Source organism: Balearica regulorum, chromosome 3 (assembly GCF_011004875.1).
Source record: "Balearica regulorum gibbericeps isolate bBalReg1 chromosome 3, bBalReg1.pri, whole genome shotgun sequence".
Taxonomy (NCBI): Eukaryota; Metazoa; Chordata; class Aves; order Gruiformes; family Gruidae; genus Balearica; species Balearica regulorum.
In genome coordinates, this window is record NC_046186.1 from 52,351,649 (window position 1) to 52,379,152 (window position 27,504).

The window sequence follows — 27,504 nt, forward strand, 5'->3', positions numbered from 1 at the left end:
TTTTGCTGAAGGTATTTGTGTCAAAGGCAAATTTCATTCTTTATTTGCTTAATTTTGAAAATCTGCTGTATGTGTACACAGTGTATTTTTCCTTTACGATCAAGATGAATGTCGAATGGAGAATTTTCAGATGACTGTCTCCCTCTGCTAACTTTCTGCATATTTAGAGCCAGACTCAGATAACCGAATATTAGCAATAATACATTACCTACTATCGCTACTTGCTTATTTATGTCATACGGGCCTGGTTTGATCTTTAAAACATAAGAAAACAAATGACAATACATGAAGGGTTCCTGCACAATGGTCTCATTTTCTGATCTGCCCATAGGATCAGGAAAAGTACGCAGTGGGCTTGTGTGATGGGGATAGCTTTTGTATAGAAACTTTAGGAAGCAAGAATTAGAAAAATATTTGGCCTGTAAACTTTACAAGCAAACTTTAAATTTTCACTGTAACTTAATAGATTTTTTAAAGATTTTTCACGTAGACCAAGCTTCTTAGTAATTCCACAGTTAAAACTGTCAGATACTTGCCTGATCGTGTTCTTCTTACTGGGAAATTTTGTAGTCTCATGCATTTCAGTTGACATCTTTCCCTCAAAAAAGGGGAGAAAAATCACTTGCATAGGTAGAATTCTGTAGCTTTAAAGCACGTTTTAATTTGTAATACAAATTAAACATACTGGTTGAAGCACACAGATTATTTCCTGCTACACATACCCATTTTGAAATGCGATATCTAATTTAAGCCACATAACCTCATATAGGCGGCACGTGGCCAAATTCCTAATAATAATACTCTGCTCAAAAAGAAAAAAACAAAGCAGCAAGAAAGTGAGGTTCCTAAAGAAACCATACAGTCTTGAACACTGCTGAATGTATAAGATCACCTGCGTGTCTTGTTTCCAGAACAAGCCTTTAAGAAGCTTTACAGTCCAATGCACACGTTCATCAAATTAACAGTATGGTTTATAGGAAAGGCTTAGCTGCCTAAAAAATTAAGTAGACTTAAGTTAATTGTTTCTATATTATTACTGCATTTAGGTAAAAAGGATTAGAAGAAATCCTTTATCAGCAAATGATTAACAAAATAACATGTTTAGGAAACTATCTTCTGTGTGCTACATGGAATACCACACGGCATTGTTTAATATTCATTTATTAAATCAATTGCTTCTGGGAATTAATATGTATCTTAAAAAGCATTCAGCCAAAGGAACTTGAAAGCTACTACTTTGGAGCTTCATTAGTAGCTGGAGATTAAGATATCATAAATATAGTTGTAAATGACCATGAAAAATGGAAATTAGTGGTAGAAAAAAGCCTTTTAAAAGGTCATTTACTGCTGCATGCAATTAGGCCAGCTAAATTATGCTGTGAGAGCTTTCATGGGATATGACATATGAAATGCTGAATTCTGCAGATACTTTCAGTTTAAAAGTTGAACTGAAAGGAAACCCAGCAGAATGACCCCTTCCCCAGCTTTCCCTCAGCGCCTCTGCCAGAGGTGGTTTCCACATCAGTTGAGCCCTGCAGTTTGGAGGAACAGGGAGAAACTGATAGGTGGGGCTTCATGTACCCAGAAAAAATATAGGCTATATATACTGTTAGGGTGTTTTGGGTTTTTTTTTTCTTTTTTTTTTTTTGCAAACTAGACGGTGATACCAGCACCTGATGAGGGGCTGGGTCTTGTCTTTCCCTCTTGCTCTTTGGGCAGCCAGAGCTGCTCGATGAGAGCGGCTCCCAAGCCTCACAGCATACTACTGGCCAAGCGCTGTGTGTGCCCCCACTTAACTATGGATCCAGTCATCCGCGATGAATAACTATATCACGATCTGCATTTCTGCTGAAATCAGCAGCATGAAAAGATTTAATGCCAAGATCTAAACTGTTACATTTTAGATGCAGTTCTTCAAAAAAAGCAGATAGAATATAGCTATCTCAAACAGATCTTTCACACTGTGCTGACTCAATCTTCCTCCATGCTTCAGAAAAACAAAGTATTACTTAGGACTTCCTTTACTTAAAAGAAGAAAAAAAACCCAAACAGACAGACAGACATGAATTCTGAGGCAGAATGTAGAAAACAGTAAATTCTGGCTAGATCTTGACTTCCTACTGCTGACACAAATCTCTTTCAGAGATACATCTTTGCCCTATAAGCCCTGGATTCAACAAACACTTACGCAAACAGATACGCTCTTAGAAAATTACCTATTAAGTTCAGCGCAACTACTAGCTTCCCTTATTAGGAATCAATTTCTGAGTTTCGCACACAAGAATTTGTAAATACTATAATGCTCCTTCCCAAACAGCTACTCAAATTTTGAGTGTTACTTTTGCTCCAAAAGAGATTTACTACTGTAAAAGGCTTTTGCCATCAAAGTGGCACACAGGGTAGTGGTTGGCCATCAAACAGTGGGAGGAATCAAAAACTAATTCATTTGATAGGAGATTTGTGGGAAGGAATATTTAAAATAAATCCACTGTCTACTTTAAAACACTTTTTTTCCTACTTTAGCTCTACTGCAGGTTTTGCTCTATTGAAGGCAAAGGAAAGACCAATAAGTTGTGTTTCATGCAAGCAGTAGGCCAGGCTCACTGGTGGAATGACATCTCAGTGCACATTAGTGACTGATGAAATTGGTCCCGTCTCCTACTTAAACCTCACAGTCTCTCACTTTTTGGATCCTGTGAGATGAGAAACGTTAAGTGCCTTCATACAACTTCACAGGGTTTTTTCCATCCCAACTTCATTTTATGCTATCCCAGCTGCGCATAATGCATTCGGCTCTCAAAATATCCCACCGTAAGTTTTTCCACAGCTCACCAGCGAAGGCCAGAGAAAAACCTCCAGGAACCAGTGAAGTCCACCAGCGTGAGGAGGTTTGTCACTGGCCATGCAGATGCCCACCTGTGCCAACCTGCACCCCCGGGGTAAGCTTGGTGAAGGACGGTTGCGGCTGCTGTAAGGTCTGCGCCAAGCAGTCAGGAGAGGCCTGCAATGAAGCAGACATCTGCGATCCCCACAAAGGCCTCTACTGTGACTACTCGGAAGACGAGCCTAGGTATGAAACAGGCGTGTGTGCATGTAAGTTGTTCTTCCATGTTCCCTTCTTGAAATCCAGGAGGGTGGGACCAAGCAGGTGAATGGTTTTGGAGGCAAGTTCTTCTTGCTGGTGCTGCACAGCTCTGCACAAGGCAATTTATCCTAGTTTAATCCTCCGACTGCTCAGTCAGAGAATCTGAGAGCAGGGCTGGGACTGTCTGGGACTGTCTTTAAACTTACCTGTATATGCACTAGCGAAACCAGTTCATTGTTTTACCTGTTACTTGCAGACATGTTGATGACTGATTTAGAGTTAGGTGGCTGTAGTTATTACCGGGCATAAATAAAAAAATGTGCTTGGGCTGGGAAGAACTAGAAGCTATGGGTACAGTAAAGGCTGATTGCATTTTAGCACTCTGTAAGCAGGAACCACGTGCTCCTCCTCCTGTGCTACTACTAACTGTTGTTTACCATTTGCAGATCTGGTAGCTGTAGGATGTGAGCTCAATGGAGTTTATTATCTTAATGGGCAGACCTTCCAACCTAACCCACTTTATAAGTGCCTGTGCATCGGTGGTGCAATTGGATGTACACCTGTATTTGCACCAAGATTAGCAGCGAGTCCCTGCACCAGGGTCACAGGCAGAAAGAAGCCCGGACAATCCATCTGTGGCCCAGGACAGCACAAGCAGCTTCAATCGACAAGCTACAGACTGATGTCAGGTGTGTCTGGCTACACTGGTAAACTTTTCTGTACATGAGCTTCGCTGCGTTTAGTGTCCCTGGCTCCAGCAGCCAGACAGGCAGCACACTGGCAATTTCTCAGTTCTTGTTGAGGACCATTGCCAGGGTGACCGGTCTGTCCCAATTACCCCTCTTACTCTTAGGTCACAGACTCTTTTCTCTAAACTTGATGAATATGAAAAGCAAAAAAAGCCTTTTGGCTTCTGTCACCAGGGAATTGGCCAAAGCTACCTTCAACCCATCTTTCTGCAGAGGGTTACTACTCATCAGATCAGGTCAATTAGGGCTGCTGGGGACAGCCACTTCGCAGCCTGGGAGCTGTCTCACTTTCTCCTACATTGTGGTAGTACGGAGTCTTGGTTTTCACATACATTAACACTTTGCAGGCCTCTTCTTTCAATAGACAGCAGAAAGTGATACAAATTGCCTTGGTGGCTTTCCTTGAATTCCTGAAATTTCAGGTCACTGCAAGGACAATGCTCCCCCAATTTCTTCTCTATTCAGCCTGATCAAAAGCATACACAAGCTTACCCACACAGTTCTGCCAGGGTCAGCTGGTATTCCCTTTGACTTCATCCTTGCTCTGCTGCTAACAGTGTAGTTTCTCTTTCACTTTAAGGAAAGGCCATTGCCAGAAGCAGCTGTCCTGGCCCTTCCCTGGCCACAGCTGCCTGCACTTGTGCTGTCTCCTTCCCTGTGCAAGCTTCCATGGTGAAACTCATCTTTGTTACAACTAATGGGGGTACCACCTAATGAAAGCTGGGTCATTTATTTGGTGGCAGCTTGAATTGTGGGGTCTGATATGGTCTGAGTCATCATCACGGATCAATAAAATAAAAAGATTGCAAAGCTTATCAGAAAACCTTCATAAAAGACTGCTGAGTAAATAGGCAGACACATGTAAGGCAATCTGTATTTAAACAGACCTGCTTACAAAATCTGAAGTTCAGTTTGGACAACTTCTAACAAATCAGCGGTGGTTATGCAAGTTAGCAAAAATAAAACAAGAAGCTCATCTTTACTTCAAAATTATGACACAATAGCTGTAACTAGTATTAAAGCCTTTTTGCAGAAATATACTTAATGCTGCGTATAAACAGGCAACTGACTTCATTTCTAGAGAACATTGCTGATCTGCTCAAAGAGAGAACATAGCACATTGAAAACAGCAGCAGCCAAACCATTTCACCCCATGAAATACGTTAATTGGGTTTGAGGGAAGCTCTACTTCAGGTACCTGGAGAAGAACACTAAGCCATTTACCTTGTAGCCCTTTAGCAGATCCAAAAGCTGAAATCCAGCCTTCAGTAACTGACTGCGACACTGCACCGCACAGCGTTCATGCAGCACTTTGAATCAACTGTGCAACATAACCTTGAGAAAAGATATCCAGCTTGCAAAGTGCACTTCCTATTTGGCCTGGTTCAGGGACCCAACAGTGTGTCCCTGCGGTGGCCATACATGCTGAAGGATGCTATTCTTCAGGTGATAAACACCCTGTGAAGAAATGCACCTTGAAATTCTTGTTTCAAAGTGAGGTTTTCCCTCTTCCCTTTCCCAGCGCAGCAGAAGCATCACATCAACTTGCACATGAATTCCATGAATGGCTCAATGGGCCAATATCTATTTTGAAAAATCTTTTTTCTGTTAGTGGGGATAACAAGTGCTAAGTTTCACTTCACTGCTCTTGGTTTATTTTTTTGGCTTGTCAATTTGATTTACTGAATTCAAATACATAGGGATGTACCTAGGTCATACTTTAAAAAAAATGTACAAAGTATAAATGACCTTTTAACTTCCCTTTATTTGTTGCAGATCTGTGACAGACTTTTAATCTGCTTGCTGCAATGAGATCTTTAAATTGCTGTCTACTTTCCAGGTATCCTTGTAATTCTGCCCATGCTCTTACCTGAATGCACAGATTCCACATAGCCAGGTTTTTTTCCCCCTCAGAGTTTCACCATGAACTTTTGCACTGCAATTGTTTCTTTTTTTTTTTTTTTTTTTAAAGCGTACTCTACCTAATCCAGCCCTAATCCATCAGAAATAGGCTTTTTGGTGATACCTAGAAGTGACTGGAGAATTTTATTCCTCAACACAAACCCTAAAGCCTTCACAGTATCTACAAAGAAACCAACATTAATGTTATCAGCACTCTTTTTCAGGCTATGCTTGGCCTTAAATAATTTTCAATGTCTCTTCCATTCTGGACATTTCATAAAAATTTCACAAATCACTCTCTCCACAAAACATTTCCATCACATCAAACTGGAGGGTCATACAACACATGCAACTCCATAGTCCTTGCTAGGATCTGAGAATCCAGTGTCAGTAAAGTTTAACAACGGCTCAGCCTTTTGTATAACTTTGTTTATGCCTCATTTTTAGATTTACCTACAAAAGCACCTTGATGCACAGAAATCAAATGCTTATCCTTTTATTTTCAATTAATCCTGTTGGGGCTGTTCTGCTGCATAAATAAGATTTTGCTGTCTTAGCTTACAGAAGCTTACCGCTAGTTTTGAAGAAAAATTGCCTAGTACAGGCAACTCCCTGGACCCACTGTTCCAGGACCTGTGGCATAGGCATATCCAGCAGAGTCACCAATGAAAACAGAAAATGTGAAATGAAAAAAGAAAAGAGATTATGCTTCATCCAGCCTTGCCTGACCAATATACTGAAGACAATAAAGGTATTTTCTAATATAAAATGACTTCCTAATATAAAATTAAAATCTTGGCAGTAATGGAAAAATGGACGTATTAGCACCTACCAACATAGAATGACTTCTTCCTTTTTTTAAGGGTTTTAAAAAATAACCTCTCTGTTTTCTACTTTCAGTCTTTGCATTTCAATAGGAAACTACAGATGTGTAATTTCCAACAAAACGATGTAATGTTCTGAAATATATGTGCTGCTAGTACTGTCCTGGTGCTCAGTCACTCAGAAAATATTCTCTATTTCTTGACTGATAAAAGAAAAATAAGACAACTTTCAGAAGGAGTAATTTTCAAGATATTTCCATGTAAATGTTGCAATTTTTTCTTACATGTTCTGTTTTTAATGTGTAAAAACTCAGGCTTTTCTTTGGTTTTATATTAAAGATTCCGAAAGGAAAAACATGTCAACCGACATTCCAGCTTCCTACAGCAGAGAAACTAGTTTTTTCTGGGTGCTCAACTACTCAGAGCTACAAACTAACTTTCTGCGGGGTGTGCTTGGACAAGAGGTGCTGCATACCTAATAAATCCAAAATGATCACTGTACAGTTTGAGTGTCCCAATGAAGGCTTCTTTACATGGAAGATGATGTGGATAACATCGTGCGTATGTCAGAGGATTTGCAGTGCTCCAGGAGATATATTTTCTGAACTCAAAGTTGTATGATGAGTTACACCATTGACTGTAACATCCTGTGAGCACAACCGCACATTCAGTCCTTGAAGAGTTAGTGTAAGCCCCTGCCACAGCAATGTTTCTAGTGAAACTACGTAGGTGAATATTCATTTTTTAAAGAGCACCTGGGAAATGCAAGTAAGAGTGCATCTTTTTAAGCCTAATTGTTTTTTATATGTGGAGATATATACATCCTTCTCAAGAATATAACACTACTATTGTCAAAACAGGAACTTTTGGTAATTAAAAAAGGCACAGCAAGACAGCTTCATACCTCACTAACAAGTTGATGTCCGCAAAGACAAATAAATGTAAATTCATAGATGCTCTAACCTATTAGAAAAAAAATTACCCTGTAATAGTCCATCTATCATTCTTGATTCTCAGATTAAGATTTTCTACTATGTATCTGCAATAGTAAAACACATCAATGCTGTTTCATATGGAAGTCAATTTTAAGCTCAGATTGCTTTTTGCAGCAGGTAGTCTTTCTCTAGTGTTGTGAATATAACACTGCACTTGTAAAGGAACAAATAAGGGGCACCTGCAGACAACAGATGCAAAATTTCAAGGAAATGACTATTTTTAGAATGTTTTCTTAAAAAATGCTCTCAACAAATGTTATCACAATGCTTTATTGAATACTTCTGGACTTACGCATTGAAAATTGTGCTCACTTATACACCCACTCCAACTCTGCTAGAAGGACTTCAAGCTTTAAGAAATCATTGCATCGATCCATTCTGATTTGTAACAGTTCACTAGTCTTGCTGGTCTAAGACAAGGCTGGCAAGCAACTGGAAATTACTGTACATTCTATTTTGTAAAAGTTCTTACTGTAATATAAAAATCTACTTCGGTAATTATAAATATTAAAACATCCATTTTACTCGCATTCTTTTAAGCATATAAAGTTTGTTCTCCAAACAGTCATTATAACTTCATTATAAGTGCATGTTTCGCTCAGAGGTACATTGTATTATCTCATTATCAAGTGCAATTCAGCATTCTGGAATCTGAATCATGAATATGTTAATCAATACTCCAAGTAGAATACTTGAAACAAAATTTATTTTCTTGAATTTTCTGATATTGCCAATTTTGATATCAACTCAGAATGCTCTAATACAGCTAAGTACAATATGGAAGCAAAAATGTTAAAGCTATGAACATAGCTTAGAGCATACTGAAATGGCTACTATCCTGCAAAGTTTAAGAAACCAGTTTCATGAGAGACCTGCTTTCATCTTTGAAAAGACTATGCAGGCTTTTCTTCTCCTCATAGTTGCTTGTTAAAAAAGAAATCTAGCAACGGTGATCCTTCTTTGAAGGCAGGCCTGTCTTTAGTTTACTGTAAGCTGAAAGCCTGAGAAAAGAACTACATTTTTGGCTGCTACAACCTCTCCTCATTACAGCATATGGTATGTCAATTTACTCTACACTTTGGAAGACTGCTCTTACTGATATCTGCCATAATTAGGTGCCTTCAAATCTTTCTTACAGGCTGGGCTTGCCACTTAATATGACACCTCTCAGAACTGAGGAAGCCGTTGTCCCAGTGGAATTACAATAGCTAGGCATGCTGCAATTCATTCTGGCCAACTGACATGGTTGGATGCTTGGGGGAATTTTTTTAAAAAAATAACATCAGTTCTTCCTTTAAACAGCTATCTTCAGTCTTGAGGGATCTGTTCTAGGCCCACCTTTTGTGGCATCCAGTTCATTGTACTCTTCTATTAGGTCAGACAAAGATGATATGGCTTCAGAAAAACAGCTTTGCTCCATCCCATCTATATGCAGATAATGGTGAAGGTGTGCCTATGAGAATAAAAAAAAAAGGCAGCATTATCCTTTTTCTTGGCACCTAATTCCTTTGGCTCAATGAGTACCATTTAGCCTGCACTGAAGAGGGGAGTGCAAGCATTGTAGATAGTAAAGACTTATATAATGAAATCTCTTGTTTAAATACTTGGTAACTTTAGTAACGATCCCCTATGGAATCACGGTTGATACTACTGATTTCTTACACATTCACCTTTTCATAGAGACACAGCACTGCAGACACCAAAATCAGTGAAGAAAGAGGAGTGAAACTGAGCCTGGGAAGAAGGTGGGATGTGGTGAAGGTGTTTTCAGATTTGTTTTCATTTCTTGCTATCCTATTCTGTTATTAATTGGCAATCAACTAATGTTCCCCAAGTCAATTCTGTTTTGCTCAAGGCAGTAACTGCTGAGTGATCTCCCTGTCCTTATCTTGACCCATGAGCTTTCCATCGTACTTTCTCCCCTTGTCCTGCTGAGGAAGGGAAATGAGAGAACAGTTTGGTGGGCACCTGGCAGCCAGCCAGCCAAGGTCAACTCACCACAAACTGGTAGGCAGATCTGTCAGATACTGCCTCACTGCTGAAGAAAGGAAGTATATTGCTTGGTAGGTACTGATTAATATGGGATTTACACTTTTTAAGTGGTAGCTGTTGGAATGATTCCTTCATAGGTTAACACAAATAAAAATCTTGGGCTGTTACTTTTAAGCAGTCCCTTTGTGATACCAATATTTGCTTCCCAATAATGCAAGATGCTAATGATTAGTGGCGATAGATGATATAAAGGTAAGAGTTGTACCTTTTTCTTGTAGAGCTTCATAAATCTGTCTTTGAGTTCAATGAAAGTTGGTTTTACACAGGTGTTGTTTGCTAAAGCCAGAAGGGAATGGGAGTGGCCCACAGGAGGTACTGAACATAAACCAGTTTTCCAGCCCTCTTGATTCCAGGAGACAAAGTGCAGGGAAGGCTTCAACCTGTGATACAAAAATTTAGTTACCTAAGGAATGTAAAGAACACAAAGCTTAAGTTTCCATTGCTAACAGTCTGAAAATGTTAACAATTAACCTTTCAGAACTAAGCAAGCCACTTATAACTATCATTTTGAATAAGACATTTTAGACTTCAGACTAAAACACTGTGTCTATTTTAAATTTAAATTGCAAAGAACAATTTTATTTTGTTAATTTAATATATCAGGGTTTGAAAAGTAAAGTTACGAGCACCTATCTCTATAAAAGGGACTGCAAGCACTCTGAGATTTAGGAGAGGGGCAGATTAATGCTCTGTGGGAAGAATCAGTCTACCTGCAGTTTAGAAATAAGTAAAATGCTTTAGATTCTCAGAAGTTTTCCCCATGCACCCTGTATGCAAAGCTTGCCTGCCTTTCCTGTTATAACTATGTAGATCAGTAGTGTAAAAGGTAGAAACACAGTACTAACAATACAGAGATGTTAAAGAAAGGATGATTCCTTATCTACATGAAAGTAACCATGAAAGAGAGAGGCCTTCTGCTCAGTAAAAACAAATTTCTACTACAGAACTTATTCGTCCAACATCCTTTACTGGCAGAAGACCTCTGGAAGGTTAGGCTTTGCTTTCTTTTGCATTTTTGAGAAAGAGAGGAGCAGCACAGGGACATCTAGTCAGCTTCCTTTATTTGGAAATTCAAGAATGCTGTGACTTATTCTAACTCATTACATAAATTAATTACATTTTCTTCTCTTCTGAAATTAAGAGAAATATTTCTGAGTAAACTGATTTGGTATTGAAATTCTTCAAATGATAATTAAGAGTCCTCTGGACAACTGACAACAGTTTCAATAACAAATCTCATGACTACTTCGTGTGGTATTACAAACCTTTCAATATTTCTGCGAAGGTCTGAAAGCTGCACGTTTCCTCGAACGAGAAGTGCACAGGCAAGGTAGAGGTTATGCTTTGGATCTGCTTGAATTAGTTGATGATCTCTACTAAAAGCAGCTGAAAACATCTGATCCAACCTAGGTGAAAAGAAAACAGAGTTATCTATTCTTACTAAAGTGGGCTACAGAAGTTCTTCAGAATGCGCACCTTCAGGGTTTAAAAATTCATAAAGTTCTGGAGATAAAGGTACATTTAACCTGGGACCACGAACAACAGGAAAAAGATTCATTTTCCCCTCTATTCTCCCTCATGTTACAAGCCACTGTTGAGTCTAAAGTCAGAGAAGTGGACAGACTAACAGACTTTTACTATGATAATCTTAGCTCAACGGTTAAAGTACTAAAAACATGTAAAAGAATTTAACTATTTGAGGTTCTCGTTATATGACAGTTTGAGTGGACACTGCTTGTCAAGGATCCAACAAGGAATAGCAAAGTGCTGCTGACCCTCACAGAGCCGATTATCTGCCTGTTACACTTCATTATTTGAAAGGATCAATGAATCATAGAACTGTATTATTTTTGATTAATGATTTAGGAAAAGACAGACTATACATGTTTGTCTACTTATTCTAATTTTATCATGTATGACTGCTTTAAAAGATGACACTGCAGATCATAATCTTTCTCTCCACCTTATTAAGCAAGTTCAACTGTACTGTGGGATATCAAAGATGGTGCCTTGAGGAGGTTTCTATGGATCCATAACATCTAAACTATTCTTTCCATTTGTTCCAAACTCTCTCCATTTATCGTCTTTCTTTTTTTTAATCATTTCTGTCACAATCTGCTTATTAAAAAAAATAACTACAGGAGACAAAAATATTACCATTCCCACCTCATTCTGAAACATGATGGACTGAGCACCTCCCCACAGGCTGCTACCTTCCCCTCAGCACTGTATTGTTTCCTTAAACTACAGTTTGTCACAACTCCTTATCACAGAAAAGGGGTCCTCTTGCCCTCTTCTCCACTTTGCATATTGCCATCACTTACCCGTAGCTGCCTCTATCACTATTTGGACCTTTTGCTGACTGAACTTAATTCACTAAAACCAGTAAAAGATAGTAAAATCTATCTTAACTGGTTATTTTTCTGCCATGTCAGTGGGATAAATAATCTCACAAAATTTGAACAGTGTCAGCTTATTCTTACAGTAAGCTGTTAAATAGGCTCATTGCATCTCTAGACTGAAGATGTCATTACTTCCCAAGGAATCTATTTTAATTCCTTGTTTGTCTTTACAGTATTTTGTGAGTCAACTGCAAACTGTTACTCAAAAGAACTTGTGGTGTGGGTTCTATCTAAGTAGTAAGCTTTTCCAAAAGAAACATTTCCCAGCAGAGATAATAAAAATACATTTCAAGTTTATTGGTTCAGCCATTACGGAGAAAATGGACAAAGGATGTTCCTAAAATCAGCAGGATGAATTTGAAAATGTGGCAGACTTAAAACTTTTAGAACTTCTACCCTTAGTTTTGCTACAGAATGGATTTTTTCTAATGAAGAATCAGAAATTAAGCTTCAAATGTAAAGCTTCCATATTTTCTTACCTTCTAGAAGGTACGTTAACATCAGCCAATGTATACAGAGGAGTCAAGCTTGAAACCAAGTAATGAAGTCGAGGAAATGGAACCAGATTCATGCTGATTTCATTAAGATCCATGTTAAGGGAACCTTCAAACCTAGCCGAGCTGAAAAAATTAACAAACTGTTATAAAATAAGTGAATTAATTTTATAATGTAAACATTAATTAAATATATTTTTCAACTGGTATGTACAATAAAACAAAATGGCATTCAAGAAACTGTAATGTTCTAAGTACTCAACTTTCACATTTGGCAGTAACCGTGCTACAGCTTATTTACTTACACTTCTCATTATAGAACAATAAATCACCAAGAATGAGAACTTGTTTCCCAATTGTAGTCTTTAGCACTATTTTTCAGTATGTGGACATAGCTGCTGGTTACCAGTTTTAATAAACAGGCTATAATAAAATACGTGCAACTTAGCATTCCTGATAAGCTGTTTAAAAGAAAAGCAGGCCAATACTCCAGAAATATATTTCACCAGGAGTTTCTCACAGCAATACAGTTTAGGAGCAACAATGATCTGACAGTATTTCTAAAATAATACAACTGGCCTAGAAAGGCAAACCTCCCTGGGGTCCACTAATGGAAGACAATATCCTTCTGCCTATAAATCTTTCCTTACTTCAATTTTAAGACTATCATGGCTAGAGCAACACCACTGCAATCTGAATACTTCCAAATACTTTCACATTTAGTAACTAATTCTTAAAAAGAGGAAACTCGTATCAAATTGAAAACAATATTATTTGAGCTGATGCAGACCTGCATATTTGCAGCACACACCACCTCCAGCAATACTACTTTTACAGAGAAGTAATCTGTAACTTCACCTTGTCAGGTTCAGCAGCAAGTTGGCTACGATATTATTCATTGCATCAAATGGCTTCTCTTGTGCAGTTTTTGCACTGCCTGTACTTGATGTTATCATGCTGTTTTGCTTCACAGTTGACCCAAGCTTCCCAGAATTGACCATCTGATGAATTTTATTAACTATTTCAAACAGAGACTTTGAGAGAGAAAAAAAAACCATATAAGAAGTCTTGAGCACAGAGCTTTCAAATTCGGTACCACAATTTTTCATTTCAATTAATCTTAAAGAAAAAGCTAAGACATGGTAACTGTCTGTTCAAAGATTATACCTTTGATACATGTAAGTCCAACCAATTCCAACTGACTGAAGTGTTTCTAAAAGTCTGGTCCTTACATGTCACAATCATGTACACAGCTTGACTCAGAAGTTTGAATTTTAGTCAACTATTCAAAATCCCCATCTTCTAAAATTAAGATTTTAAATTTTCATAATTCCTGTGAAAGCAAAAATATATTCTCTAAATATATTTAACTTTCTCTTGCTTTTTTCATAAGCAAACAACAAGAGAGTCATCAAAGTTAGATTCAAATGAGTCTAGTGGCTTGCATGGTCAGGTATGCCTACGATGCCCCTATCACTAATCAGTGAAGTCAAGTCTATTGGAATTTGGAGTGGTTAGTCATTTCCCTTGCAGGACTCTACTAATACCATGCACAAATTGATTGCTAAAAGAATGTAAGATTCTCAGCCTCAGCAAATAGAAGTTTTTCACTGTTTATCTTGAAATAGACACGAAAAAAAATCACTCTAGACTACTTTGAAGGTGCAGAGCAACTTTTTAGTGATATCCATATTAATTTCAAAAGCCTGCAAGGGACTTAGGAGTTCAATTATTACTTTAAAAAATGAAATTATGCTTTTTTAAGACTTGGTAGTCAAATCAATACACAGAAAGAAAAAACACTTCCTATGTGCAGTCTAATAAAAAAAGAAATGGATAGAAATAGAATATTATTTCTTACTTCATTCTCTATTGGTAGCACACAGTCTGCATGTTCATTAAGCTCCTTCATAGCCAGAACACTGTTATATGGAGAAGTAATAACATCATCTTCACCAGAGGGATAAACCGAAGTAACAAATCTATATACTTCTGGGAATTCATCCTCAAGCAAATTTAGTACAAAAGTTCCAAGACCAGATCCTGTCCCTAATTATGAATGAAGACAGAATGAGAGAAGATAGAAGGTTCCCCGTGTTATCTTAAGTCTGTAGGAAACCAACAACTTTTCAATTATATTATTGAATATTTTCTGAAACATTTGGCTGACAGTGGAGGCTACTCAGATGTAAATCAAGGCAGTAAGTTTTTTCCCCCAGACAGGAAAATAATCAAGTGATAAAAGTATTTACCATAGCATACCAGACAGGATGAAGTATACAATCTCAAAAAAATTCTGCAAACCAGAGTTCTATTATGTAACCAACATTTTTCTGACCTAGTATTTTTATTTATTTTAAGATTTTTAATTTGAATTTTGAAATGAAGTGAAAACATTGAACTGCCCCAAACAATTATTTACTTTCCTTGTGGGATTTCTTTATAAAGTTTTCTCATTCTCCAGTCAAAACAGAACCATCCCTTTCCTCCAGCAGACACACTTTTTTCCTTATTAGCACTAAACACATAGCTCAAATCAGAGAGCTGAACCGTGGTTTCTCTGTCTTGGGCAGCTAACGTTCTCCGCAGCAGCAAATTTCATCTATGAACAAGACAGTAATTTTCTGCAATAACAGAAACACTATCTGCAGGATCTCAAATGAAGCAAATGGCCACATAAAAGGCCCTTGACAGAAAAATCTTGCTTCATGTTTAGAGCTGTTTTCTGTGTCTTTTTCCACATTGTAACCAGTTATAATACATGCTTCCCCCATGTTTAGGGAGGAGGAAGGCTTAGTAGCAATACAGTAATGACAAAATTGCCACTGCAAGGGATTCTCTCTGCTGATTTATTAACAAAGTAGCTAGACTGGACTCAAGAGAATTATGTGGAAGGAAAACAGAAAAATAAAGTTTTTATAAAGTTAAGCAACATTAGAAGTCTCCTTCAAAGCCCTTCAGAAAACTCCCCACGATTAAAAATAAATTGACTACACCAATGACGTCAGTGTTCCGAGGCTGCTGTCCCTTCTGATCAGTAATACCTCAGCGTTTCCTTGTATTTGATAACTGTCTTGATCCACTCACTGCCTCATATTTAAAATTTTAGCTGTATTTTTGTTCTGAGTAGCACTTACGTTAGTTCATGATTAGGGCTCCTCAGTGCTCTAACAGAACAAATAATAGATAATTACAGGTCCACTTAATTGGACTGTGTTAAATTTTTTATTCTGCATTCTGAATGATGTAGATTATTACATTGATTTTCTTTTCAAGATCCAGGTTTTCCTTTTTCATTCGTGGCTGGTCCAATCATACTAACCATAAAAAAATTACTTACCACCTCCCATAGAATGAATTATAAAAAAACACTGTAGACAGTCACAATGTTCTGCGGTTTTCCTCAGCTTTTCCACAATGTTTTCCCGGTACTGATAGCCATATAGCTTATGACCTACAGCCCTGAGGATATGAAAAGTACTTTAAAAAATAAAAATCCAACAATCAATCTTTCAGGTTTTTTTCAACTCCTCTTAACTGACATTTTAGAGTTCTGAGTCCAGAGCTTGTGAGAGTTGCTAAGCTGTGACTACCTCATGTGAATATGTAGGAGTCACAATATGGTTTTAATTTTGAGGATGTAAGCAGCACTAAGTTCACAGCTTTGGAGTATGCACTGTTATTTTGTACTGATAAGGAAATAAACTCCGACATTGGATGATCAAATTAGAATTATGAAATCAAAGTTATACACTCATTAACAATAAGGATATCCCTGTGTAATATGTGTACTGATCTTCCTTTGAGTACTATGTGAGTCAGTTGCTCCTAGTGCTAAAAAAACCCCCAAACAGCTCATTTTCAATACCTGCTAGATGGCAAAGTTACAGGATGCTTTATTCCCTGTATTGCGTGCTCATTTGGTACATTTGCTAATTATCTGCTTTCCAGTCTGTAGTGCACTGAATATTATTAGAGGAACATTAAGGTCTCGGTGAAAATTTGGAATTCATTATGTTAATCAATCTTTTCCTGAATATCTCTTTTTGGTAATGTAGTTTATATGCAAAGCCAGACACTGTGTGCTTAGAAATCAGAAGGGCATTTGTTCATATATCTCATTTCCACACTAGCTGGATGGTCTCAAACTAGATTATGGCTTTGACTGAGCAGTGGGAGCAGCTGAATACCAAAGAAACAAAAATAAAAAACATGTTCTTTTGAAAAAGAAAATCAAAAAGGAGGAAGAAAAAATAGACAAAATGATATATCAGCAGAATTATTCTCCTGTAAAAGGCTTTTCAAAGCCCTCCTCCACACAACAGTGACTCCAAAGTTTACTAGTAATATGCTACAGCTCCCCAGATGCAGAACGAACCAGAAAGCTACTGTTATCATTTCCCTTTTCAAATGCCATCTAATTAGTTGCTAAGATATGCTTTCTGAAGAGGTTCTCACCAGTTGTTTCCTGAACCAGAAACATCTGTGATAAGCTGCTTGCTATCAAATACATCCCTCAATGGTCCCTGCAGAATTTCATTTACCACACCCTCCTCCATGTCAATCAACAGTGCCTTTGAGAAAGAAAAGAATTAAAATTCAGTCCATAAGCAAATCACCCTTTGAAATAATCACACAAAGAAATATAACATTGTTTACAATATAAAAGGTATGCTGTTCCCACTGTGCTCCAGAGAAACTTTTTTTTAGTTGTTAAACTAGGAGATCAACTAGATTCACCTTAGCTGATTTGCTAGAAGTCGTTCAATAGCACAACGTTTCAGATAATGCAATTTTGTTAAAATTTTATAATATTTTTACCCCAATACTTAGGAATAAAGAAATTAAAGCATTTTTATGTTTCAAGTTTTCTTGCTTCTTAATCATTTAAAGTGGTTCAAAGAAACCCACTCCTTAGAAAAATCAAATAAAAACTTGTCTGGCAATATCTGCAATCATTTTCTTAAAATTATAATTTACTCAACAAGACTGGCAGCAAACTGCATTATTCTACTGAACCATAAAAGTTACTATTAGAAATTTTACTATTCAAAGTAGTATTTAAAAACATATGCAATTATAAGGACCTTATGAAAATTCCTACACATTTGGGCATAAATATGCAATGTAAAAAGAATGACTTTTATAAATTGCCTTACTCGTGCTTTTAAAGAGCAGATTTTTCCTTTGTAAATATTGGGACCATCACCACCGCTTCTGGGGGGGAAAAAAAATCCACACTCAGAATCATAATAGAAAATAAGACAATATATTAGAATAAAATTCCATCTTTAATCTTGCATGTTCAGAGGACTGTTACAGTGTAAACAAACAGAAACACCCTGAACATGCTGCTAAGAAAGCCCTCATAATTCCCTAGAGTAATACAATTACAGGGCACAATCTCATTCAGAAATATCCTAAGCAGTACTTCAAGAAGCTGAAGAGATAAGCAACGAAAGTTTACTCTCAGATACAGCCTCTGCTCTGTGATAATTCTACAAGCATTGCCAGAATTTGAAGAGATTATCTTTTATCCAGCATGTGGTATATCAGCATCACGTAATGGAATGCAGCGCACCAAATAGCGCCATTAGCTTTTGAATGGGGGTAGTAGAGGACTGTACTGTTGCTCAGGGTGTGGTTTTTTTTTTTTTCACTGCTGCAGTAGCACAGCAGTGTACTGGACTTATTTTGCCATTGAGATTTACCAGTTCAGAAATCAAGCTGGGATGACATAGCTTAATTTTCCATTTTTTCCAGGATTGGTTGTACTGAGCCAACCTAGCCAACTATGCATTGTGTACAATCATGTTTTTTCCACAATGAATGCTGGTGCTTCTGCACTCAAAGGATGAGATAATCTGGTCTGGTCAAACTATATTCAACACATGGAAAAAAGGCATAGATACTGGGAGATGGACCTAATTTTCCCTTCAATTATTTACCTAATTTGGAGGCTGGTCAAGCCTAAATATAAAGTATCTCTTAGACTATTGTATATTCAATCACAATAACATTCCAAAAACATCAGCTGAAATTTGCTACAGCACCAAATGTTCTGATCATGCTCAGTCCCATCGGGAATGAGGTGAAGAGAATATGGGGCTGCACTAGATTCCTCTTTCCACCCTCTCACTCAAAGAAGCTTTCCAGATGCTTATCATTAGCTGAGCAGGTCACAGCAGCCTCCAGTACTTACTTCCTTGAAATTTCTACAGTGTTCAGTGAGTGAAGATTTTTCTCTTTACAGAGAGAAATCAGATGTTTCTATTGTAGCCAACCTGTCAATTATTAATTTGGTGGTTTCATCTGGTACATACAGAAACATAGACATTGTTTACAATCAAATTTTCTTGGTTAAAAAAAAAAATAAATTCTAGGAAATGCCCACCAGGAATGGCAATGATAAACTTCATTGCACTTGTATGCTCTTTCAAAAGTTTGAGACAAAACAATTAGTATTTCAATGCCATTTTGGTTAAAACTGCATGCTGTACTGCAGCCTTGCCATATGGAAGGAAACAGAGGCTGGTCAAATGCTTTTTAATTAAAATGCAACAGCAATATCCAAGTGAACAACTGTTTTATTCTTGCAAATTGCAAGGATACTGGACAGACAGATGACTGAATGCTCTTAAGGTATGAATTGAAAAAAAAAATCATAGCTACCACCCTTTGTGCAACAAACTAGTCAGATAAAAGGGATTAAAAACTGACATGATCTTTTCTGTCTACTTTATATAAAATAATTCCTCTTGCCACTCTTCAAGAAATGCTGCTAAGGTGATATTCAGAGGGCTTGCAGTCTGATCATGATTTGCAATGGCAAAAACTATCAGATCCTGACTGCCCAGTTTCGGGACAGAAGGAAAGGAAAACAAACCCAAACATTTTCAACACTTTTAACTACTGAAGTAAGTATAGTTAAAATGGAAGGGTAAACAGAATGTTTTGAGAATACAAAAACCAAAATATTTTTCTAGCACAAACTAAATATGACCTGAAACAAAACTGCAACTTAGGTTAAGAGAAGATACTAGAATTGCTGATGTACTATGTTAAACTTATGAGTTGCTTGATAAGACTTACCTTGTATCTACATTCCTAAAGAAACTGCTCAATGCTTCATCATAAATTCCTTTCTAAAAGGAAACAACACAACATACAACAATGAGTAATGTCAGAATTTCTCAGTGCTTTTTCATAGAATAATTTAAGTTGGAAGGGACCTCTGAAGGGACCTCTTTCAGTGCAAGATTAAACAATTACTCTTTCTTAATTTCTAAAGATTTAGGATTTTACTGAAGATCCCAGTGCAATTATTAAATTGAATAGCTGCTGTTTGGCTGACTCAGTTCATTACTGATACAACACTGAGTTCATTATGGCCTCTACGCCCATGATACCAATATCCATGAAGTTCTGTGGAAAAGCAAGCACATCACGCTGTATTAGTGATTCCTAAACTCCCTGCTGAGGGGCGGCATGGAAATCACTTACCCCACCATAAAGCTAGAGACCTGGCAAGTTTAAATACTTTAACATTATTATTTTACAGACTGCTTACCATACTCCTACGGGCCTGATGAAGTAGAACTTGGAAAGCGCTGTTACCTACAACACTAAAACCAAGAGACTCTCCATCTATGAACTTCATCCATTGCCATTTTACAGCTGCTTCAATGGAAGGCATTGAGGACTGCTCAGCATTATCTATTAACATACAGTGTTTACTAGAAAATAGTATCTTTATAATTATGGCAAGAAGAGTGTATTTTTGCTCAGGGTACTCAGCACAACCCTATGCCCTCTTTATGCTGCTATTTTGGTCAGCACAACTGTACAGTAAGTCACTACACAGCACATGCTAGCACGGAAAACAAAGGTAGGCTTTGGTGGGCTGCTTTTTTGCTTTACTGCCAGTGGCAAAGAACCTGCCTTGAACAACCATCTCTCTTCACTAACTGCCTCAAACCTCGTAATGTCTGCCTGTAGTGAGACATCCTGAGCTTTCCAAGGTGGAAAGGCTAGAGAAAGCTGATCTGAATTAAAGATGATTAGTTAAACGGCATAAAAACTTGGGGATAGTTTTGCTCACATTTGAAGTGGCCTTAGTTTAACCAAATAAATGCAGTGCTTTGCAGTCACAGTAGAGAACATGGAACGAAGCGAGGGCCAGCGTGGTCTCTCTACGGGGAGTGTAGAAGGCAGCTCGCCCCAACCGCCTCGCCAGCCCCCTCAGGCTAGCAACGGCCGGCGGTGAGGGGAGGAGGGAAACGGCGCCGTTACCTTGTTGACGGCAGCGTGCTCCCGCAGCGCCAGGTCCCAGAAGCGGCAGCCCACCTGGTTCCCGCACTGGCCCACTGCAAAGGGGAGAGACACGGGTCAGGCACAGGGAGGGGGGCAGCGGAGGAGGCTCTGGGAACCACGGCCCCTTACCCTGCACCACCACCGATTGAGTCATGGCGCGGCAGGCGGCGGCTGCCTTCTCTTTCGAACTCGGCGCCCGGAAGCCACGCCCCCTTAACGGCCGCGGCGGAGAGGGGCGACGTTGCGGCGGGCGGGGTTTTCCGACGGCGCGGCCTCCTTGGCCCCACCTTCCTCCTGAAGTGGAACGTCCCATCCGTTAGCTTAGCTGTGGGCACTCGCCGCCTACCCGTCGCGAGTGGAACATTCCATTGGGGCGTAGGGGTGTGTGTGAGGCTGTGCCTGGCGTGCAGCGTGGCGGGTGTGTGCGCTCGCCTGGTGCCCACACGGGTTCCTGCGGCCGCCAGTCCGAGAGAGCGGCGTTTGGGTGTTGATCCTGATGGCCACGACTACTTCTATTAGATTCAAGGTGTGGTGTGAGAGTAAGTGTGCACTGAGAGAAGCTGAGGGAGTAGTAAGGTGTCTGTCGCCTCTTTTGCAGTACGGGAAGAGCGGACGTGGTGAGGTGCTCAGAAACTCGGTGTAGTGCTGAGGGTGAACCTGTCAGGGGCTGCAGGGTCTCTGCTAAAGCCCAAATGAAGGAGATGTGCAAAGACCTCAAATGAAGCCTTTCTATGGGATAACAGAAATATTTCCATAAACCACTGTTCATTACCTTTTATGGCTAAAAATGTGTGACAAAATAGGTTTTATTTTCCTGAATACATTATTCAGAGTGATGGTGTGAAATGTGCCAATTTATATGAAAATGCAAATTAAAAATTACATGAAAAAAATGGTCATGTGTAAATGCTGTAATCACGTACCTTCCTGTAAGACTTGCAAATTGTGTTATTCTTTAAGCTCAGCTTCATATTTCTTGAGCAAATAGTCCACAGTGCAATTAGGAGGTGCTTTTATGTACGTGTTGGGACTAAAAGTGAGAGACTTGAAATGTACAGATGCTGTTGTCTCGGCATGGTATGACTGGTCCACAGCATAGCTGCGCTGCAAAATGATGTAAAGAATGTGTGATACGCAAAGCAGTTGCTTGCAGAAAGCTGTATTGTGACACAGATGGCATTTCTGCTTCCTGTGGGAGAAGAAAAGTACTTCCATGCAACCCAGTTCATTAGGTTTTATAGCTAAAACTATCTGACAAAATATGCTTTTCCCAAATATATTATTTCTAGTGCTGGTGTGCAAAAAAAATTTGCTAAATGAAATTCTTACTAGAAATCTGAAGTTCAGTGTATCTTAATCCTTTACTTGCTCTGGAGATGCCATGGTGCTGACTCCTGGATGTGATGTAGGATCCTGTAGAGATCAGTTATAAATCCCTAGGAAAATAAAGTTCTACCAAATGATTATTTTAAAAAACTTCTCTGGGAAGATTAAGTATGTATTGCAGCAAATACAGTATTGTACAATACAATATAATAATGCAGTGTATATAAGAAATACATATCAAGAATAATTTTTTAAAACTTATTTGAAAGAGAGGAATCCATCTACTGAAATCCATCATCTTGTTCTTAAGAAAAAATAATGAGTGGCCCAAGCTTATTCAAGCTTCGTGTTTGAAGTTGCAAAGGACCAATGGCTTCAGTGTTACAGGCAGGTGGAAAGTTTAGCATCAATAGCGTAATACTGCCTCAAACGCTTCTTTTATAAACTAATCACCAGTGTAAAACTACATGAATATTAATCAGGAAAGCAGGTAGTAATTTCTCATCTCTCTCTGGACAGAATAGATGTAACCTATAGCGTAATTTTGTTCCCTGTGGTTACCTGCACTGGTATAAACCTGTAGGCTGTGGTCTGTTCTAGCTACTAGATGTGAAACTCTTTCTATACTTCTTGCCTACTATCATGTCCTTAAAGTCTTCCCTTCACATATCTTTTTGGCCTTACTTAGGCTAAAAGCAGTGCAACATTGCTTGTAAGGATTCTAAAGCTTAATTCAAAGTCTACAGAAATCTCAGTATTACTGTATCTGGCTTGCTTGCTTCTTAGGTAGTTAGCTACACTTTTTACTTGTTTTGGTTAGCTGTAGTTTTTGTGTTCTATGCCCCTTCAAGATTCAGTTTAATGGGATTCGCTCCATTGAACGTGAGATTGCAGCAAGAAACTCTGTGCTTTGGCTTCCAATATGCTATTAAGAGGTCCGTGATGGCAAATGTAAAGTGATTATTCTTACTGGGAAATACTGTGAATCAGAAATGCAATTGAGATTCATATTTATGTGGGAATATTTTTAAGCTTCCAAAGGAGGTCCAAGGGCAGGAAGTGGATGCGTAATAACCAGTTTGGCTTGATGCATATGCTCAGAGGTTTAATGAAACAGGCAACTCAACTATGTGAAAGAAATAATCACACACTGACTTGCTGTTTTGTTGTAGATGAAGTTCTGCTTCATCTACCATAGTATAAATGCATGAATCTAGTCAGGTCCCCTCAGAAATCTTTTTGTCTATGTTAATCATTTAATCAACAGTCTTATGCTAACATGTGTTTCTTACCCTTATTTTCTCAGTAACTTTTTGTTGCTGATGCTATACAGTAATAGTGTTCCACAGCTTTGGAACATGAATTGAATAATGAATAATTGAATAACATGAATTGTAGGAATAACTTCCTGTGTTATTGAGAGGAAATGAGTTGACATGGACCACTGTGAATCTGTGAATAACCCTTAAACCCCAACCATAACAAGAGCCAAATGTACATCAGAAGTTACGTATATGTGCTATGTTTTCAGCATCTTTTTAATGACAGTCATTTGACTATTTAGGCCACATGCTGCTGTAGGGAGAGTACGCTGGAATTTGAACTAATGCTAGTCCTTGATTTATATCAGAGCTTAGTTCACATATGAAGGCTTGTTGTTTTATTTTTTTTTATTTTTGTTGTTGTTTATTTGTTTTATTAACTTAGAATGGTTAGAATGGGTGGCTTTTGGGGAATTACTGTCAGATCTGTATCCTTTCATCTTTCCTTTTTCCTTTTCAGGCTGTTGATCTACTCTTGATCCTTGAGGAGAAGGAAAGGTTGATAAGAACCTTTAACTATGGGAGATCTCTACAGACCTTTAGAAATAACAGACAGAGGGGCCAGAGATCCTATTTAAATACTGTATTTTGAAGCAGTTTGGTGAGTATTTAAACTTGAAATTGGGTTCTTTCTTATATAGCCATGCAAATGTCAAATTTCAGAATATTCCATGATATAGTAACAGTGTAGTTGTAGCCCCGATTTAGATAATAGCTATAACAACGCTTATTAAAACATTGAAGGTGGCAGAGAAAAGTTATAATCTCCTTAGGGTCTGTACTCAATTTTCTTGTAGGCTTTCTTCAGAATTGAGATGGTTATATTCATATTGAAAATGCAAATGTACAGTCTGACAACGTACCTCAGAACTTAGAGGTTTTTCCCAAATCTTTGTAGATGAAGGGTTTTGTACTTTGGAGCTTTGAAATGAATGTGGAGGTGTGTGTAATATAATGCATCACATACAGACCTTCTTTGGTGCATATAGAATGGTAATTTCAAGGTCTATGTGGATATTTGGGGCAACGAAATTTGCATTATTCTCTGCTCTCTCCTGAGTCTGCAGGTATTCTCTGGTTTATAGTATTTTTCTTTGGAAACCATGTTCTGCAGAGGGAAAACCTGTATCTCTGAGGCCTAGAAAGGAAAATTGAGGAAGATATCCTCCACAAATACTGCTGTGTTTGATTAGTTGGTGATATAGTAAAGAGAAGTAAATTGAATGGTAGCAGTTTATGAGTTTCAATGTGTTTTTTATTCACATACTATTTTACTGTATTTTTAGTTTTCCATATATAAAGTATGCAAAGGACTGATTAATCGGAAAAGTCATTCTTAAATGTAAATCCACTGAACAAAACCAAATCTCATTGCAGCAAATATGGCTAAGAAAAATATTGTTTATTCACAGAGCTTGGATGCAGATATGAGAAAATATGCTTTAATTTGAAGTAGGTGTAAGACGCAAAAACGTTCTGAGTATGTGCGTACCAGTTAACATGCAATGCTCCACTTCATACCAGCATTCACTAACTGTGAAGCTCTTAGGGGGCACAAATGTATGCTATTCCTGGCTATCTCTGCTTAGCAGGTGCAGACAACCTTGAAAGGAATCTCAGTAATCCTTGTAATGAATCTATCTAAACAGGGAATCTGCTGTTCTTTTCTCTCCAGCAATAGGGTCCTGGAGACCAGGGCCTGAGGAAGCTTAGCTCAGGTTGTGGTGTCATAAGATTGATTGAGCCAATCTAAAAACTTGCTGCCACTGGAAGGAGAGAGACTTCCTTATTTACCTCTGCTCCCAGCTGCCCAGCCCAGACACCATGCATGGCCTCTGGTACCCAGTCTAGAGACAAGTGGAGAGGCAGTGACAGAGTCCCAGCTGCCAGAGACTTCCTGTGCCAGGCTGTCCAGAGCTTGCAGTTCTTTATCCAGAGTAAGCCAAGGCCACTTCAATCTGTCAAAACCCTTGTCCTACTGAGAGAGTAGCAGGGAAGCTACTGGTCAGTACTTACACATGCATCTTATTCTCGTCATTCCTCCAGCTGCCCGTAGCTTCAAGATCTTTGGATTCCCATTGTCACTTGTGTGTTTTCCAGATGACCTCCTATTAAGTCTGTAGGGTGTTATCCTTTGTTTTCAAAATTCATACTTTCCTGCTTTGCAGCTGGCCATGTTTTGAGTTGGTTCCAACAATAATTTGCCCAGCAGTCATAAAACTTTCTGTCAACAGTAGTTTATTCTTTAAAGAAAAGAAGCCTAAATGGCTTTGATGCTTTATAGGTTATCATTGAAGAGCCTAAGTTTTGCAAGTGACTTGTGTCTGATGTTCAAGCCTACTGTGAGCTAAAACCTATTATTAACTTTCATCTACCTTCTATGGTTTTAACGTAGCCCAAATTTGCAGCCCTTCGCCTTCTGTTTACATCTTCCTATTTCACCCTCAGTTCCTCTGCAGCAGCATATCTTCTGGATTACATTCCACAGGAACATGTTCCTAGTTTGAGGATTACTGCTGTAAACGGAAGGTCTGCAGCAGTCACACAAGTGATGATTTTATGTGATAGCGGATTTGCCTAAAAGTGTGACTATGATTCTGCTTTCTATGCTTCGTATTTTAGTGCAAATGAGATCACAATGAGATTGTGGATTTAGTGCTGTGTTTGTATGTACGTGCATTTAAAAATTTAGAGAAAAAAATAGAAATTTTGAATTTTGTCTCTCTTCTCCCTTCCTATGTAAGGCAAGTATTGCTCTAAAATTACCTAGTTTAGGTAAATGATCAGTTATAAAAAGTGTCTGTCTTAAAAGATATACATCCTATCTTCATGTTGTGCTAGAACATATCCATGAAATCTAGAAGTGGAATAAAATTTTAGTTTTTCATTGTTTGTAAGCTTACATAATTGGTATGCTCTCTGTCCCCCATTTTAATTGAGGAATATATAAATGAGTTGAATGGAAAATAAAATAAAAGAATAATCTTTGAACACAGTTATTTGCAATGTAAGTCTGTTATCTAGCTTTATTCTTTAATGTGCATTAGCGGATCTTTTCCTGCAAAATAAAGAGTGACCTAAGGTATGGAATGAAATAATGTAGAGGATCTATCTTGAAAGTAACATATTTAATTAATTTTCATTTCTTTTATAAGCCCACATTTTCATGTAATGGACTGGCCACACATACACTATAAGAAATGGTAAAGCTCACTCTTGTGGTATAGTAAGAGAAGTGCAGAAGCAACAGCCCTTTATTCTTCAGTGATTTTTGTTTGCACATAAACATTAGAAGTGACCCTTAAACATACTGTTTTCTGTAGATGGATCCTTGATGTTTTCATTCTTCTTCTGTTGATGAACATGGTTTCTTCTATTTTTCCTTCTGTGGTCTAAGGAACTTTACGGGATTGATGCAGTGCACTATCAGGCCGCTGGACAGGTATTGATGCTTACAGCACCACTAACCAAAGCCGCTTTACTAAAACTCACTGGTTTTTCATCAATCATGAAGTTACGAATGCAGCCAATGAAAGAGTTGCGTGTAGTCAGGCTGGATGTTAGCAGAGACTCTGGAAGAAGTAGATAAAAAAAAAAAATTAGAGCTCATGATGACCAAAATAATCAGTTTGGTGGCAGAATCTTTTCAATTTACTGCTAACTGCAGCTCTGCTGAATCTTCTGTGGGTCTTTTAAAATGTCTGGCCCACTGCCAGTGTCCTAGAGGCCATTAGAGTAAGTGTAGGGGGTTATCTACATTTATGTACATAGTCAATAGAGGCCCAATCTTGCATATTTTGACAACTGCATTTTCTTTTAAGTACAGAGTAGATGGATCCTAGGGTGCATGTTTGTAATTTCTTTTAGTATTACATGTATTGTCATCTGTGTCTGATTTTTTAGTTTGCATTTAGTGTACTATATTTACATGGTATTAGTTAGTGTTATATCTTGTTTGTTGTTGTGAAGTTCTTTGTAAGTTTTTTCTGTGCCAGGGTGGTAATAGCATTATAGAGCCCATGTATGACATTGGTTTAGTA

The 27,504-nt window shown here is 38.2% G+C and overlaps 3 protein-coding genes and 1 long non-coding RNA gene across 8 annotated transcripts in view; 2 read left to right on the forward strand and 2 right to left on the reverse strand.

Annotated features, from left to right (window-relative positions):
- Positions 1-564: 564 nt before the first annotated feature.
- On the reverse strand, positions 565-21,181 carry TUBE1 (tubulin epsilon 1). 4 transcript variants are annotated; one of them, XM_075747927.1, is made up of 13 exons: positions 20,946-21,181; positions 20,796-20,869; positions 19,596-19,648; positions 17,645-17,720; positions 16,962-17,077; positions 15,844-15,965; positions 14,365-14,552; positions 13,362-13,537; positions 12,489-12,629; positions 10,873-11,013; positions 9,813-9,987; positions 8,894-9,008; positions 565-592 (listed from the first exon to the last, which is right to left on the reverse strand). In XM_075747927.1, exons 1-13 carry the CDS (start codon positions 21,127-21,129, stop codon positions 582-584), a joined length of 1,572 nt encoding a protein of 523 aa, XP_075604042.1. In that variant the 5' UTR covers positions 21,130-21,181; the 3' UTR covers positions 565-581. The 4 variants fall into 4 exon arrangements, with proteins under 4 accessions (XP_075604042.1, XP_075604043.1, XP_075604040.1 ...); XM_075747928.1 differs by lacking the exon at positions 565-592 and adding an exon at positions 7,810-8,199; XM_075747925.1 differs by lacking the exon at positions 565-592 and having other exon boundaries at positions 7,810-9,008; positions 20,946-21,179.
- CCN6 (cellular communication network factor 6) lies at positions 2,596-7,393 on the forward strand. The gene is made up of 4 exons (XM_010312010.2): positions 2,596-3,093; positions 3,532-3,774; positions 6,294-6,487; positions 6,900-7,393. Exons 1-4 carry the CDS (start codon positions 2,763-2,765, stop codon positions 7,179-7,181), a joined length of 1,050 nt encoding a protein of 349 aa, XP_010310312.2. The 5' UTR covers positions 2,596-2,762; the 3' UTR covers positions 7,182-7,393.
- LOC142600978 (uncharacterized) overlaps positions 21,170-27,504 on the forward strand; it is a 38,178-nt gene continuing 31,843 nt past the window's right edge. The window contains exons 1-3 of one of the 2 annotated variants that reach the window (XR_012834510.1): positions 21,177-21,342; positions 23,925-24,065; positions 25,913-26,043. This is a non-coding gene — a long non-coding RNA (uncharacterized LOC142600978). Of the gene's footprint in view, positions 21,343-23,924; positions 24,066-25,912; positions 26,044-27,504 lie in introns of those variants that run through there. The other variant, XR_012834511.1, reaches the window with a different exon arrangement.
- LAMA4 (laminin subunit alpha 4) overlaps positions 24,691-27,504 on the reverse strand; it is a 102,431-nt gene continuing 99,617 nt past the window's right edge. The window contains exon 38 of the mRNA XM_075747923.1: positions 24,691-27,036. Coding sequence (XP_075604038.1) covers positions 26,891-27,036 — 146 coding nt within the window. The 3' untranslated portion in view covers positions 24,691-26,890. The remainder of the gene's footprint in view (positions 27,037-27,504) is intronic.

Bases quoted from the DNA above. Each gene is read 5' to 3' on its own strand.
- CCN6 (XM_010312010.2), top strand. From the start codon at position 2,763: ATGCTATCCCAGCTGCGCATAATGCATTCGGCTCTCAAAATATCCCAC. The intron at 3,094-3,531 runs GTAAGTTGTTCT...TACCATTTGCAG, and splicing joins TGAAACAGGCGTGTGTGCAT to ATCTGGTAGCTGTAGGATGT. The intron at 6,488-6,899 runs GTATTTTCTAAT...TTTATATTAAAG, and splicing joins ATATACTGAAGACAATAAAG to ATTCCGAAAGGAAAAACATG.
- TUBE1 (XM_075747925.1), bottom strand. From the start codon at position 21,129: ATGGGACGTTCCACTTCAGGAGGAAGGTGGGGCCAAGGAGGCCGCGCC. The intron at 20,870-20,945 runs GTAAGGGGCCGT...TCCCCTTTGCAG, and splicing joins TCAATCGGTGGTGGTGCAGG to TGGGCCAGTGCGGGAACCAG. The intron at 19,649-20,795 runs GTAACGGCGCCG...GTTTCCTTTTAG, and splicing joins AGCACGCTGCCGTCAACAAG to AAAGGAATTTATGATGAAGC.